Raw genomic sequence first — 16134 nt, 5'->3', positions numbered from 1 at the left:
GAAGAGAGGCGATTGGTCTGCAGCGATGTTTAAGTGGGTAGTTTGTGTCAAAGAAAAATTGAAATCACTCATTCCCTTAAGAACATTGTATTGCATATCGAGGCTTTGCAGTGCTGCTTTCTATGATCTTTAATCGTCAGGTGAGGTTCTGGTTAGGCGGCCATGAAGCACTGACAAAGAAAATAGGATAGGAGAGACACATAGCTGAGCCAAAGGGACTACCAACCAAACACTGTGCAAACCACTGCAACAGCCTTTCTTTGCCTTTCTTCCTTTAACTCCATTTTCTGTCTGCTTCTGTCACTTCAAGCACCGATACCATGTGTGCAAAAACACACAAGTCTCAGTTTTGATTTCACTTTATGTTATCTTGGCGTGAGACTGGGGAGCAACCTGTGTTTAAGATTTGACAACTCGGGCTTCAATACTGGGGTTAATCAACTCTCAGATGTAGGAGGAAAAGAAGAGTGGAGGAGGAGGGGAGGTTAAAGGGGGAGCGCCTTCTCCTTTTGCTCTGAGTTCATGTTTACTCAGGTGGGACTTTAAGCTTTGGCTCAAAAACGCATCTCACGCCTCCACCCGAGCCACAACTACTAAAATGAACACACATTTACTGTAGAGCTTTGTAATCCTGTTGTTATTTTTAAAATCCACACTTGTGTGTTTGGTTTGTTCCTGATAAGAGATGTTAAGTCATAAAGCTGTCTCTTCCTCTCCTCTCCCCCAACTGGTCGCGGCAGATGGCTGCCCCTCCCCGAGCCTGGTTCTGATGGAGGTTTCTTCCTTTTAAAGGGAATTTTTTCTTCTCACTGTCACCAAGTGGGTGCTTACAGGATTTTTTTCAGTGTTATCATAGTCTTTACCTTAAAATATAAAACACATTGAGGCGACTGTGTACACTATGCTGTGTAAATTGTGTAGTTTTGTCCTTCTTTCTCACTATTACCTACTCAGCTCAGTTCAGCTTGATTCTACTTGGTTTTGCTTGTTTTCCATTACAATTGAGTTCCACCTCAATGTATGTGGGGTCGTTATAGCAACTCAGCCAAAAGTCCCATGACGTTTTTTTTTTTTTAATGCAACACAAACACAGCATGACAATGGAGGTCGCCGAGGCGATGGTATACCTTCTCTTTGGTCTATGGCTGATAGTCAGACTCGGGGACCACTGTTTTGGATTTTGTGTAGCTGTTTCACATGTTGCCAGGTTTCAAAAATGGCAGCTTTGCTTTTTGTGAAGGAGTCGCTCTTATGACTCATTAAATACCAATCAGTGGGATGCAGTCTGTTGATGTCATATTTTCAGTTTGACTCTGCTTGCTTGGAACCCCAGCTGAGCCAGTGCTAAAAAATTACCTGGTACCAGGTACTACCACCTGAACCCAAAAAACTGAGTCAAGCTGAGCCAAGTCAAGTCAGGCGGATCTGAGTAGGTAATGGTGGAAAAGAGGCTTTAGTTTTCCAGTGTTGCACTCTGTAGAGAGTCCAAGCACCCTGGAATCATGGTGCATCTATCCAGCGACAACAACCCACAACTAATGTCATCAAATTATCCAGCTCAGATAGTTTTGATGAAAACATTTGCCACTTGTTGACTATGGTTGTTACTGACTCTTGAATCGATGCCAATCTTTCCATCCTTGTATAGCTCACATCCAAAGAGTTGCATGTATGGCTCGTCCCACCATCGTTTATTTCTGTATGCTTTTGAAGTCTCGCTTCAGACAACAATTCTGATGGCTAAAGAACCAAATGGGACAGGCAAAAAAAAAAAAAAAAAGAAGTCTCGCTGTTTAATGTGCGTTGCAACAGCTAAGATTGTAGGTAATTGTTTGAGCATCTGACCGGCCTGCATGTTACTTGGGTAACATAAGGGATAAACCACTAAACTTTTACTTTTGCATGTTCTTGAATTATTGCTAATAATATATATAGTTTGAGGGTCAGGGTCACACAAATTTTAGGAGCTTCCTTGGCAAAAACCGCAAAACCAAAGACCACCAGGAAAAATGTGGCAAAACCAAGGGAAGAGTGTTGGCAAAATTCTTCTTATATTCTTAGATTTAAAATTAGGCAAATGCAACTTCAGATAAACAGCGACATATGCCACATTACACTTAATCTAATACGTCATGTATATTTAAGAAAAAAACAAGCCAAAATGCAGAAAAAGTGTATGAAAAACTAAGTACGCCCTATGATTCAATAAGCATTCAGTTCTAAACTTGCAACTTTAGAGAAAAAAATGTCCATGTTATTTGAATCTGATGACTGCTTGATGGAGATATATAACTTTTTTCAGTTACGTATGATGCATAGAAGAAGCATTTTTTAGACTCGAGCTCATCCTATGGTCATGATTTACATTATAGCCTGAGAACAGCAGCTATAGTTTATTGTGCTAGTTGACTGCCTTTATTTATTCATGAGTCTAATAAGAAGGAAACCTGCATGTGTGTATGTGTGCGTGCATGTTTGCGCATACACGCAGTGTTAATTTAGAACCACGGCAGCCTCGTTTGATGGCAAGTGGCTCTGACAGCCGCGATGAGTTCATGAGTACCCCCTTCTGTCCCCATGTGCATAGTGGGAAATGCTTGCTCTCCCGACTGTCATAGCTGTCCACTCGCATCGTATAACGTCACGGCGATATGGTCGACCGCACATAGTAACGCGCACGCGTACACAAACATGTTTGTTCACAAACAGGATGTGACACTCTGTAGGCCGATTCATGATTGGTGGCTCGTTTCATATTAGATGGGATGTTAGAAACGAGGTCTAATTGGCAAGAAATAAGCCTGTGGCTAATGATGAGGTTCATTTTCTACATCATATGTTGGGTCATGTGCCATTACGTCCATGTACTCTTGTAATGAAATAGACCAGATATATCAGAGATACTTTTTATAGAGTGTCTTGCCATAATGTCACTGATAAAGCAGAGCAATGGTGAGCGAGGTTTGTAGTTCCATGAAAATTGTGGCTTGATTTAGACAAGTCTATCTTAAAAGCCACATCTTGTAGGTATTGCTCTGGTATTATTTGTGCTACTTTCACTTAATCTATTAGAAATTAAAAACTGCTACTATTGTTTACTACCTTATTCACACAGGGTCACCGAAGCAGGTAGCTCCTCATGTTTCATTTGGTTCCTGATGCTACCCATAAGGGCTTTTGAATTTAATCTAATTTTATATTCGCATTATGAAAATAAAACAAGCGAGTCAAAATAATTGCTGTGCTACATTCCTTTAGCAATGGCGCTCTTCTTTTATCTGTTGTTATAAAGCCCCAACAGACTGAGACCAGCTTATTTGAGCTTAAGCCAAGATGATCGAAAGAGAGATTTTGGTCAACAACAAATGTAAAACTGATTCACCTGGTTGGATTCCAGCAAGGAAGAACAGATTTGATCTTCATCAGGTTTTAAAAATAACTATTATTTTAAACAACTGCCGTCCTATTACTGAGAAAAATAACAGCATGTTCACCAGATAATCAAAAGTGGGAGGCAGTTGGGATGAAAGGAGAAACACCTGTAAAAAACATTTAATTAGAATGGGGAAGATGGATTTCCACATGACAGACATGACAACGTATCATTAATTGCCAATGTCTGATGGTAAAGCCAACAGATGCTGACAGAAGTCTGCATAGAAAAAAAGGGAAAATAGACGCTGACTTATCAGAGTAAGCAAACAGCAGAGTGATGCTTACTGCACTTTAGTGATTAGACCAGAGACTCCTACACTTAATGAAGACGTCCTGATAATAAATGCTGACACGAGAAATTAAATTTGGGATTAATGGCCTTGAATGGTCTTTCTCCAGAGTATTTCAGTGAACTACTATTGCCTTAAACCCTTCTGGTCCTCTACATGACACAAGCGACCTGTGGATCCTACTGTCCTCTGTCCCATCCTGTGGATCAACCACAGGCTTACCATTTTAATCTGTCTTAACCCTCTCAGGCTCATTTTAATCTTTTAGTTGCTAATGCACAACCAAGTCCTGCAGTGGTACTTCTGAGTAAAAAAAACTCATAAAATATGTATGTGGGGTAATCAGGTTGTTAGCTTTTAACTGTTGCAAATCGGCAACGCCTGCCTTGAGAGGGTTAATGTTTTTACTCTGCTTTTGTTCACTTATATCAAGTGCAGTAATCAGTATAGTTTTATCCCAAGCAATGAGAAAAGAATGGCTTTTTACAAGCCTGAAGCAAGTCTCAGTTCTTCAGAGCCAATTAGCAATGCCTGCAGGCAGTGGCGGTCCTAGCCTGTTTGGCGCCCTGGGTGAACACTCCCTCTGCCGCCCCCCCCCCCCCCACACACACACACACACACACACAACAGATTAAGGTTGTACATTAACATAAAACTGTTGACACACACAGTTAAATGGTAGTTAAACACAGTGATAGTTGTATATCATATATATCACTTCAAACAGAGGTGATCCAGTAATGCTGCACTAATGAATTAGACTAACTATTCACTTTAGCTAAAGTTATTAAGTTAGCTAAAGAGTTGGGATGCTGTGTAAGACATAAATAAAGCTAAAATACAAAGGTTTGGACACCGTTTTGCATGTTTCCCTACTGTAGGGGTCTCTGCAAGCATACAGAGGGGGTACTCTGAGAGGGTCCAAGATGACAACTTTGGAATTCTACTAGAAACAGTCGATCATATTTGTTGTCAAAGCTGAATTCAGGGCAAACTACGCTAAATTAGCGTTTTTAGCTAGCAGCTACAATAAGCATAAAAGTTACTGTACGGCTATCATTTGTTAACATGACGCTTGTTCTTATACATGTAGTACATTTATTACCAACCTGAGAGTTATCCGCTGGTCATTCGACATGACGAATGACTTCTGAAGTCTTAATTCAGCTCAAGACGCTGTAGATTCCCGTCAGTAACACTTTCGGTCCGCTAGTAAAACGTAGCTCTATTAATCTGCGCTTGAACCGGAACCGGATGTAAGTTCCAAAAAACTGAATTTTGGAACTGAAATGGAATTGTAGAACTGAAACTGAATGGTGAGAAGTGAAACTGAAATTATTCGAGAGCTGAATTTTTAAAGGATAAAATGCAGTTTCAAAGCAAATCAATTCATTTTTAAAATATAAAATTCAATTTCAATTTAGTGATGATCATTTTCAAACCATAAATTCAATTTCAAATTAGACTAATTCAAATTCAGTTTTCAAAAGCATTTATTCAAGTTACAATTCAGATTCAATCTGAGCAATTCAAATTCAAATTGAACTTATTCAAATTCAGTTTCTGATGGCACAGATTTCTGCCCATATTTTTCCTTTCCTGTGCCAGTGCAAAGTTGTGGCTCAGTTCAGAGTGCCATTTTGATCAACATCTATGGCTCCTCCCACCAGAGCTCTGAAAACATGCTGCCCTCATTCACCTCACAGATGCAGTAAGCCACAAAAAAAGTACACCAATCTACATCTTTCCTGCAATATTGAGTGGAGAGGGAGATGCCTGCCACAGGAGCTAAAACTATTGTGAATCTCTTTAGTACTGAAAGCTTTGAAGGCCATGCGCAGAGGCCATATGAACTGCCCACAGTGGTAGCACTGCGGTAAAGATTAATGCGTTAACCCAGGAGAATACAGCCACACGCTAACGAGCAGGCATTGCATGGAAAAGATTCACTGTTTGCTTCTTGTGAGGCAGAGAAGCAAACAGAGAGACAGGCTGTGAGGCAGACAGTCAGTGACCAGCTGGTATTGCTCGCACAGACAGGCAGCAGTTATTCAGTCAGGTTGTCAGCACCATGTTCTCTTATCTGTCCTCAGAGAGCTTCGTCTCTTCTTACCGGCATGTGTGAAAAACTCAATCACAGCCCCCGGCGCCCAGCTGGGCAGGGTCGCAGTAATTAAACTACATCAGTCAGCCTCACAGGAATCTGCCTTTCTCCATTTTTTTCCCCCACTTCTTTTTCTCAGCTGCATCGTTCTGAGTCCTCCTCTGTGTTTTTTGTATCTTTCCTTAAAGGAATAGCTACACATTTTGAAACGTAAATTTGCTTCTGTTATTAAAACGGTAATGATTGAACTTCAGAGGTGTTTTAGAGCTGCTAATGGGGGTAATGTACATACACGAGAATGTAAAAAGCTCCTTTGATACTGGGTCAAACCAACACCTTCATCCACTTGAGGACTGTAATTCTACTACTTTGATCTCCACCAAATCTCAAAGAAAAATGCCAAGTTGTGCTTATTGTTCTTTAGTTCCTTAGACAACCCAAATGACTGATTTATTAAGGGATCAAAAAACAGTTTGGCATCTATGCTACAAGCTCATCACTACAAATGCAACACACATACAATTGAGCAGTGAGGAGTTGATACTATATGTTGATCACTGCATGAAAAAATCAACCATGCCTTCCACGTGACGCCCTGAGAATCAGTTGATTTTTATTATCCAGCATTTTTGAGCCTCCATAACTTCATAATTACAAAAGACATCCACATGAAATGTCCAGCCAGCATACATTTTCTTTCACTCATTCATACCAGGGTTGCAGAGACATGTTGATGTAATCATATAAGTCCAAGTGTGACAATCTAAATCTAAAAAAATCTTGATTTTGGCTTTAGTTGTTTTTTAAACTTTGAGCATCAATATAATGTGACATATCATAATCTCAATAGCGAAGTTGTAACAGTTTAATGCCTGTGACTTAAAGAAGAAGACATAAACATTGGTAAAATGCACATTTTATCTTCTTGTTGTTTTGGTTCTTCCATATAGGGTTTGCCACAGAGGACTATCTGCTCCAATGTCACCCTATCCCTAGTGGCTTCCTCTGTCACACCAACCATCTCCCACTTCACTACATCCACGAATGTTCTCTGTGTTTCCCTTCCAGACTTCATATTGAATATTCTTTGTAGCCTTGGGGAAAAAAATCTTTCCACTTTGAAAACACAAACAGAGTTTATTACAGAGAGCACAAATATTCAACTCAGCCCTAGATTACAATTGTGCTTGTTTTCAATAGATCCACAAACGCTATAGTACATAAAAAGCACTAACATGTGCATAAGACACAGTGCTGGTGACGGTGTCTGCTTCAAGTACTTCAGAGGCTTCACTCTTTAATCAGAAGATGCTGAAAGTAGCTGCGGTGAAACCACAGCAACGAACAAAAAAAAGGCTTAAAACCTCAATAGAGTTGCATATATAGATGCCAACTGTGTCACTCTGAGGAGCATTTTTCACATTACATAAGTTCTAGATCTTATATTTGGGTAAGCTCTTATAATTAACATTTAATGCAGTGTTGGGAATTTTTTCTTTTTTCTTTGCTAGTAACGTCATCCATGTTCATCATTAGCCACTTCACTTTTCCATTCTTGGTTATGAAAGTCTGGCCATCGCCCTGTGTGGAGGGAAGTTTAAGTCACTTCTGAAAGCATGTCAATTAATCAGGATGGGAACTTGATTGTCAATAACACAGTTTCTTTTCTTTTCTTTTCTTTTTCCTTTTTTGCATTTAGAACAAAAAATAATGGACAGCTAAATGAAGCAAAGTTTCATTCTGCGGATTTTGATGGGCAGCATGAATCACTCTTATCTATTTTTTCTGCCATTGTTTCTTCAGTGTTGAAGTAGTTCCCGTGCTATTCATAATCCAATCATAAAGGCTGAATCACATCTGTATATTTGATGAACTAAACAGGAAGTGAACCTTTATTGGGTTCATCTGAATGTATGCAGTTATGTAGAAATCTTCTTGTATTCTGTGCTTTTTCATGCTCATGTCCTTTTTTTCCCCTTTATCAGTCTGCTCCTGCATGAACATACTTTTTTACGTCTGTCTAACAATAGGGAGGAAAGTGGCATATCGCTGTGTAAGCGACTGACAGACGATAGCATCACCTTCTGCATATCCTGTGCTGGTGTCTGGCGCCGGCATGGATATATTGTGGAAATGATAAAGTGATATTAAAACTCTTCTTTGTCAACCTGCTCCCTGCCCGACCGTCTGTCTACACAATCATCAGATAGATCCTTCACAAGAAATGTGCACCCACATACACACACCTGTTTGCAACAGACCAAAGTGAAGTATTGACTGTGATTAAAAAAAGAAATAGCACAGAGGGTGATTCATGTTTTCATAGGCCCTTTTATTCTGTTGCTCTCATAGACAGTAGGAAAGAGGAAGCTTCCAGGTCTGAAAAGTGTGCAACGTGCATGCTTTGTAATTCCCAGGAGGGGGCGACTCAATTAGAAAACTGCTACTGAGCCTGCACTTAGATCCAGCTCTAACTCATTACATCCAGAATCAAAACATCACGACAGTGACAGGAGAAACAGTTAGCTCGAGGGTAACGCTAACCAGCTGGTGATAACACACAGACTACACCCATCTTCTATACAGTCTATGATTTCTCCAGGTCACAGTGACATATGCTGAATAAACAATTCTTGCATGTGCAGATTGTGCTCAGTAGCACTTCCAACCTTAAATTATTGCTGAAAATCAGCAAAAATCAACTCTTGTACTTTATAAAAAGGTATAACTCTTTCGAGTGCAGTCAGGGAGAAGCATCTTTCTCTTACTTTAGTGGAGATGTGGACTAGTGACATGTTCTAGGTGTACCCCACTTCTCTCCTTCTGCAAACCTAAATTGGATAGGTGACTAAGAATATGAATGGATAAATGAGCATACATTTGTCCATACGCAGCTCTGTAAGTGGCTGTGGAAGTTCAGATTTATGACTGTTAATACCAAAGAAAGCGAACATTAGTGTCTGGGAATCCTTGCCTTGATATTTTCTCTGCAGTTGGGTGAATGACAAGCATTTCCCTTGGAGGTTCTGGGTGTTATGAAAGAGCATTTCAGGTTTCAGAGCTTGTAGTTACCACGCAGCAATGGTAGTGTTAGGTGTAGTAGGAGTCACGGAGAGGCCTGTTGTGGAGTATTTTAAACTACAAACAAATGTCAAGAAACTTTTGGTTTATCATTAAACACACAGGAAATTAAAATGTATTAATACATAACTTAGGGTCGACTCTGCTTTTAGATGTATTACCAGCTGCTGTAAATCGCTCCTTGGTTGTTTCTTCATTTAAATGTTATCCTTGTTTCCCGGCTCAGACGTGGGATTTTAATCCTCTTTTGTCACAGTTAAAAACCTGATCTTATCTAGGTCTAAACACTGTTCCACCTGGGCTTCCTCTTTGATGTGTGACAGTCATTAGTGCAATGGGAGTTGACTAAAGATGATTCTGACTTCAGTAAAGTGCTGAAAACTGAAGAACTAGAACGAGTTGCAAGAGAAATCTGAGCTGTCAGAGTCAGGATTATGTTACAGCGTGTGCACTGTATGTTTCTGTTTTTGGACTACCCCATTATATATTGTTACAGCCATTGGACCACACATAACATCTAACAACTGATCTGATATCAAATCATAATATTAGCAACTCTTACACATATATATGGCTTTTTAGGCCTTTACTTATTTGGGTGGCCGTAAGGGCTTACACAATGCATTTCATCTTCTTCCACTAGATAAGGAAGAAATATTTCAGACTTTGAAGCTTTTTAAGATAGCGAGCACAGTGGATACCGAGGGCCACAGAAGAAACTAGTTACACCATCCAAATCTGGACAAAATAAGGTTGTTTTTTTCAACCTGGAAGCCTTTAATTTGAAATTCAAATAGATTTATGTCAACTTTAGGCCTAGGGCGCCTGGGCATGAGTACTGTACGTTGATGTGTTAGTACAACGGAAATAAACAGGATTTGTGTGCGTGCTTATTTCTTAAGAGAAGTGCGAGTACATTTATGAATGCATGCGCTGTTGTGTGGCTGTTCCTGTTGTGTTGTGTTTAGAAGCTTTTGCTACACTATTCCTACACAGTCCTCACCACTGTGTTATCTTTAACTCATCCCTCAACTGTGATCTCTCACTTTGTGCTTCCTTTTTTGTCACTTAAAAAAAAGAAACTGAAAGATGAAATTATAGTATGAGAAATAAAATGTACCGCATATGAAAAAGTAAATGATAATATTTGTGAATACGTCCCAGGCATAGAATTTGAACAAAGCCTGTTCGTAAAATGTGCTATTACTACTATGCCCTTCCTTATTTTCTGTCATATATGCGGCTACATTGGTGGGCGCTCATATTAAACAAGGACAAAAGTACTTCCTGTAAGCCAAAAACTCTTTAAACCATGCGTCTCAAACCTAAATGAGCTATGGACCACTGCTGGCACTGTCATCACATTAGAGGGCCACTTTAGTGTTCAGGTAGTATGAAAAAAACAAACAAGAAGACACCCACAAATATTTCCAAAAAGTAGAGTTGTGTTTGTTTTTTAAAATTTCAGATCTTATATAACAAGACAAAACTGCAAACTATCTGAAGCCTTTCGGTGAACTACCAAATAAACAAATTGGGACTCTCTTTCTGGCCAGACATGCTATAATTTTATTCCTTTTTAACAAAATAAAAATGCAGACATAAGTGTACACATTCGTTTTTGACTGCTAGTGAAAATTGTTTTCCTTACAAATAAGTCTCTCACTGAAGAAACACAGCCAATCCCTCAACGTGTTTGTGCTTCCTGCTCATATTGCTCGTAATGTTTTGCTTTTTAAAGAACTTATTTTAAAATTGCACTCAACAACAAACAAATCCTCCCTAACAAAAAAAGTAACTTCATGGGCCACTTCTTCACATCAAGTAGGGGTTACGTGGGCGTGGGCCGCAATAGGCCCCCAGGCTACAAGTTTGAGACCCCTGCTTTAAACACTCAGTTTTAGAGTGTTTTGTCTACTTTTGGCTCAGTATGGCCTCAATAACAGCAGAGCTTCATAATATTATAATCTCAGGCACACAAGAGAAGCCCCACCCACCTGTTGTTCAAACCTTTTGGTTGCAAAGGGTAATCAATTAGGTGAAAGTTGGCCTGAATAGGCTGAATCTGCACTAAAACCCAGTATAAGGCAAACTCGAATTATTTTGAGCTGTGAATCATGCAAAGCTACACAGATAGAGTCCGATAATGAGAAATAGTTGTAATTTATCATAAAATGGCCCTTTTAAATGAAATAATATATTCTATACTACAGCGCTAGGACGGTCACCTTTATCCCAGCAGACTGATTTTGACCCATAACGCGAATATCATAAAGCATAGATTTGCCTTATTTGTTATCATGCCAACTGGTAACCAGGGAGTGATAAATGACCTTTCTTCTTGTCTGCTACTCTCTCTCTCTCACTTTTTGTGTGTGTGTGTGTGTGTGTGTGTAGGTGTGTGCGCGTGTGTGTGAGTATGTTGCACACTTACATGAAGAAGATTTCCTCAGTCGTGAATATATTCTGCCTTCAACATAAAAGCTATTGCACTCTTGAGGTTTTTGGGGCTGCTCTGTGGCTCCCAACAGTACTTAACTGAGAGACTTAAAAAACACACCCATTTGGGATGTTAAAAATATTAATTATACTCAAATGTGGTTAAAAATAACTCTTTCTTACGAACAAAGCAAACGTGTGGGTTTCATTTCAAAGTTAAATGGAGCACATTGTAGTGTATCTGTCACAGAGGAAGATTTTTTGTATGGTTAGTGTTGAAAAAAAAGTCCCACATTGAACAACTGAATGGAAACATGTCAGATATCGAGATAATTGCCTTTCACTCAGTAGTTACTTTCATTTTTACTTGAAGTTTGCACTGCTAGACTAATACCAACCTGCCAGTCTCCCCAAAATATTATATTGAACACATATACACAAAGAGAAAAAAAGATGGCAACATATTCATAGGTGGATGGTAACATGCAACTGTCTACTTCATCTTGGTGCCTGTCCTGCACTCAGTGACAAATAAAGTCTAGCAAGGTATTTTTATGGGGTGGCTGTATTTCATAATGTAGAGCAGGTCATATACTAATCGAAATGTTGGTGGTGCAATCCCTGGCTGCTCTAATCTGTGTGCTATCGAATTCTTGGGCAAGATACTGAACGCCAAGTTGCTCTTTGGTACGTTGGTACAAAAGCGTGTATGTGTGTGAGTGAGGCACGTTGTATAAAATGCTACTATTATGAGAACCAGTCCAAAGTGGGAAATGTAAAAGGAATAACTTTGTTCACATTCACATATATGTTTTTACAGTAATTCTTATTTTCATCTTCCTCTCTCTCTCGCACTCACTCGTGCTCTCTCTTTAGCCTACAGCATGTGTTTCTTATGTGTGTGTTTCACTGGAGCACTTAGGTCTTTCGTTCTGTGTACAGCTTGTAATGAGGGCTGGCAGCTGTGGTTCACTAGCAAGGATGCACACACACACACACACACACACACTTGAAGAAATTCACTAAGCTTTTCGAGAGTATATTCCTTGTAGATAAAAGCATACATTTATGTATTTCTGACTTTTAATGGGCTTATTTCTTGTCTTTGTTTGCATCTGCATACAGAATCTTGGCCACGGTGGGTTCAGACTTTGACCTGAGAACGCTACGAGCGGTGAGAGTGCTGAGACCCCTGAAGCTGGTGTCAGGAATCCCCAGTAAGTTTATATAGGTAGCGTTTTAGATCAGTAAAGCTGAACTTTCAAGATTAAAGTCTATTTTGTGAAAACAGTCAAAATGTGATGCCAACTGTGGCAGTTTGTCTTGATACAACAACTGTAATCTCAACATTTAAACTTTTTTCCCAAAATAGATATTTCACTTTGACCTAGAAATTTCGATTTTAATCTCAAAATTATCAATAATATATATTTTTTTCTTAATGTGGGCCTAATACTCTGCTGTAGCCATTACATTTAGAAGTAGAGAGTGATAGATGAAGTTAACGATAAATACAACTTGAAAAAACATAATGGTTAGCCCAAGATGAATAGTTAAAATTGGTCACTTATTATAATAAGTGACCAATGTGACACGATGGCGCCACAGTAGGCAGCCTGTTTCCTCAGCTCCCAGCTTTTTTCTTTCCTTTCTTTTTTTCTTGTGTTTTAAGCTTTTTTACCCGGCACTCTTGGTCATCTTTTATTTGTTGTGCAACGGGACATGGACCCACAAATTTTCATGAGAGTAGTAGCATGTCTTCTACTCTTTTTGGGACTTTTTACCACCATTTCTGGAGAATCTGTAAGCCACCCCATTGTTTACAGTAGGGAACAGCTACTAGCACTGGGCAACAGGAAAGTACTCCCGGAGGAGCGACCCAAGATTCCAAGGAATTACGGCGTCAGAGGAGGGCAGGGCTGGAGTGAAGTACTGGGAAATAAGGAGACGGTACAAACCAAGCATTCCATCCATTCTCATGGGTAATTTAAGATCTTTACCCAACAAGATGGAAGAGCTAATTGCGCTAACCAGACTGCAGTGGGAGTACAAGCAGAGCAGCCTCCTCCTGTTCACTGAGACATGGCTCACGGACCACACGCCGGACTCTGTCACAACTCTGGATGGCTTTCAACTGGTTAGAGCGGACCGGAATGCAATGGAGAGTGGTAAGAGGAGAGGTGGGGCACTAGCAATGTACGTCAACGAGAGATGGTGTAACCCAGGACACATCACTGTGAAGGAACAGCGCTGTACCAAAGACATTGAACTATTGGCGGTTAGCGTCCGGCCATACCACCTGGCCAGGGAATTTTCACACGTTATTGTGCTGACTGTTTACATCCCACCCTCGGCCGACGCTACAGCAGCCTGTGAGTACATTCACTCCACCGTCTCTCAGCTACAGATGGCACATCTGCAGTCCCTCATTATTATCTCTGGGGACTTCAATCATGCCTCAATATCTGTCACATTGACTGCCATACAAGGGACAGCAAAACCCTGGATCTATTGTTTGCCAAAACAAAGCAGGCTTACAGCGCATCACCCCTCCCCTCGCTTGGCCACTCAGACCACAACCTGGTCATTCTCTACCCCACTTACACTCCTATGGTGAAAAGGAAACCCCCCACAAAGAAGGTGATAAGGGTGTGGTCTGAGGAATGCACTGAGGCCCTAAGAGACTGTTTTGAATGCACAGACTGGCAGGAACTCTGCAAGCCTCACGATGAGGACATCGACGCCCTCACCCACTGCATCACGGACTACATTAATTTCTGTGTTGAGAACACTGTGCCTACCAAGAAGGTACAGTGTTTGCCATTGTCACCTGAGCTCTCCTCTCACCACAACCCTGCTTCACCCCTGTCCACACATCTACCCACACAGAGCCAGCCCCACCCCCCACTCCAGCCCAGCCTCACATCTACTTCACAGCTGATTAGGTGAGTAGTCAGCTCAAGAGGATGAAGGCAAGGAAGGCAGCAGGTCTGGATGGAATCTGCTCCAGACTGCTCAGGGACTGTGCAGACCAGCTCTGTCAAGATGGCCCTGTACATCTTCAACCTGAGCCTGGAGAGGGTTCCTGAACTGTGGAAGACTTCCTGTGTGGTTCTGGTGCCAAAAATCGCACACCCCAAGAAGCCCAACCACTTCAGGCCTGTTGCGTTGACTTCTCATCTGATGAAGACAATGGAAAGGCTCATCCTGCACCACCTTCGGCCACTGGTGGACTCAGCGATGGACCCCCTGCAGATCGCCTACTGTTCTGGAATTGGGGTGGAAGACGCTGTCATCTACCTGTTACACCGATCCCTCACCTAGAGCAGGTGGGGAGCACTGTGAGGATCATGTTTTTTGACTTCTCCAGTGCTTTCAACACCATCCAATCTGCACTACTGAGAGGGAAGCTGGAGGGAGCCGGAGTAGGAAAACAGCTGACTGCATGGACCATCGACTACCTTACCGACAGACCACAGAATGTGAGGCTCCATGACTGTGTGTCTGAGGTGGTAATCTGCAGCACGGGGGCACCACAGGGCACGATTCTCTCACCTTTCCTGTTCAGCCTTTACACTTCAGACTTCTGTTATAATTCGGACGATTGCCATCTACAGAAGTTCTCAGATGATACAGCCATCATTGGATGGGTATCATAGCTTAACATAACTATTTTTATGTTAAGCTATATAGTTTACGTCTTGCATAGTTCCACAACCATATCCATAATCACATACTCTGCATGCTACCGTTGTATATAGTGTATCATCTTACTTTTTTTCATTGGTTGTACTTATTTGTATTTTTGTATTTCCTTCTGATATCTGTACCTGAGCTGAGGTAACGCAAAAATTTCCCCGTCGTGGGATCAATAAAGTCTTGTCTTGTCTTGTCTTATCTTATCTTAAATAAACACATGTTAAATTAAGTAGTAGCTAAATGTAGTGAACGAATGGGTAACATAAAGCAAGATAGCAGTTAATTTAAAGCAATGTGATAAATGTAATGCAACCAGTAAATGCAAATGCTAAAGCAGCCGAGATCCAGTTCTTCTTGGAAAGTTGGCTTAGTTCCTGACCATTTTCTTCTTATGAATACTTAATTTTCCAAGCAAAAGCAATTGTATGATATACAGCATGTTGCTTTTATTCAAATTTATATTTAATTTATTTATACATTTTATCATAAATACTTATTTTACCGACTGCAAGTAGGTTACTTTGTCATTATTTGTCAGTTTTAACTGTGACTGTAACTTTGTTACACACGTCTATGCGCCTCCCTAATTTGTAATAAAATTGAATTTATTATGTATGTGTTTTCATAGCAGACACAAGCATACGTATCTGTATGTGCTTTAGTTTTTTGATATTCATGAAGTTTTCACTTTGCCTTTTAAGTTTTAAAATTCCAAGAAATTGGCAAATCCCTGCCTATAATCATTCTCCTCCTCTCCTCTTGTCTCTTAGGCCTCCAGGTGGTGTTGAAGTCTATAATGAAAGCCATGGTTCCACTTCTTCAGATTGGCTTGCTGCTGTTCTTCGCCATTGTTATGTTTGCCATCATTGGGGTGGAGTTTTACATGGGCAAATTCCACACCACCTGCTTCAAGAACGGCACTGGTGAGAGTGACAGCTTGTCTGTGGCGCATTTGTAGGACAACACTGACTGATCAGCTTAGCTGCTGGAGCATTTTTTTTCTTTTGTCTGTGTCCATGTATTTGTTAAATACGAGAACATATAATGCATTATTAAAGTAGGCATGCATAAATGATTATGTTGTAT

At 40.5% G+C, this 16134-nt stretch overlaps 1 protein-coding gene across 1 annotated transcript in view; it reads left to right on the top strand.

The window, feature by feature from the left end:
• cacna1bb (calcium channel, voltage-dependent, N type, alpha 1B subunit, b) overlaps positions 1 to 16134 on the top strand; it is a gene marked incomplete in the record, with an annotated part of 232306 nt that overhangs the window by 68966 nt on the left and 147206 nt on the right. Inside the window, 2 exon segments of the mRNA XM_042220572.1 lie at positions 12475 to 12566; positions 15819 to 15971. Coding sequence (XP_042076506.1) covers positions 12475 to 12566; positions 15819 to 15971 — 245 coding nt within the window.

Source organism: Haplochromis burtoni, unplaced genomic scaffold (assembly GCF_018398535.1).
Source record: "Haplochromis burtoni strain Fernald_Lab_line unplaced genomic scaffold, NCSU_Asbu1 Contig_51, whole genome shotgun sequence".
In the NCBI taxonomy this organism is placed as follows: Eukaryota; Metazoa; Chordata; class Actinopteri; order Cichliformes; family Cichlidae; genus Haplochromis; species Haplochromis burtoni.
Note: the sequence above shows the minus strand (reverse complement) of the source record. Positions and strands in the feature narration are given on the sequence as shown.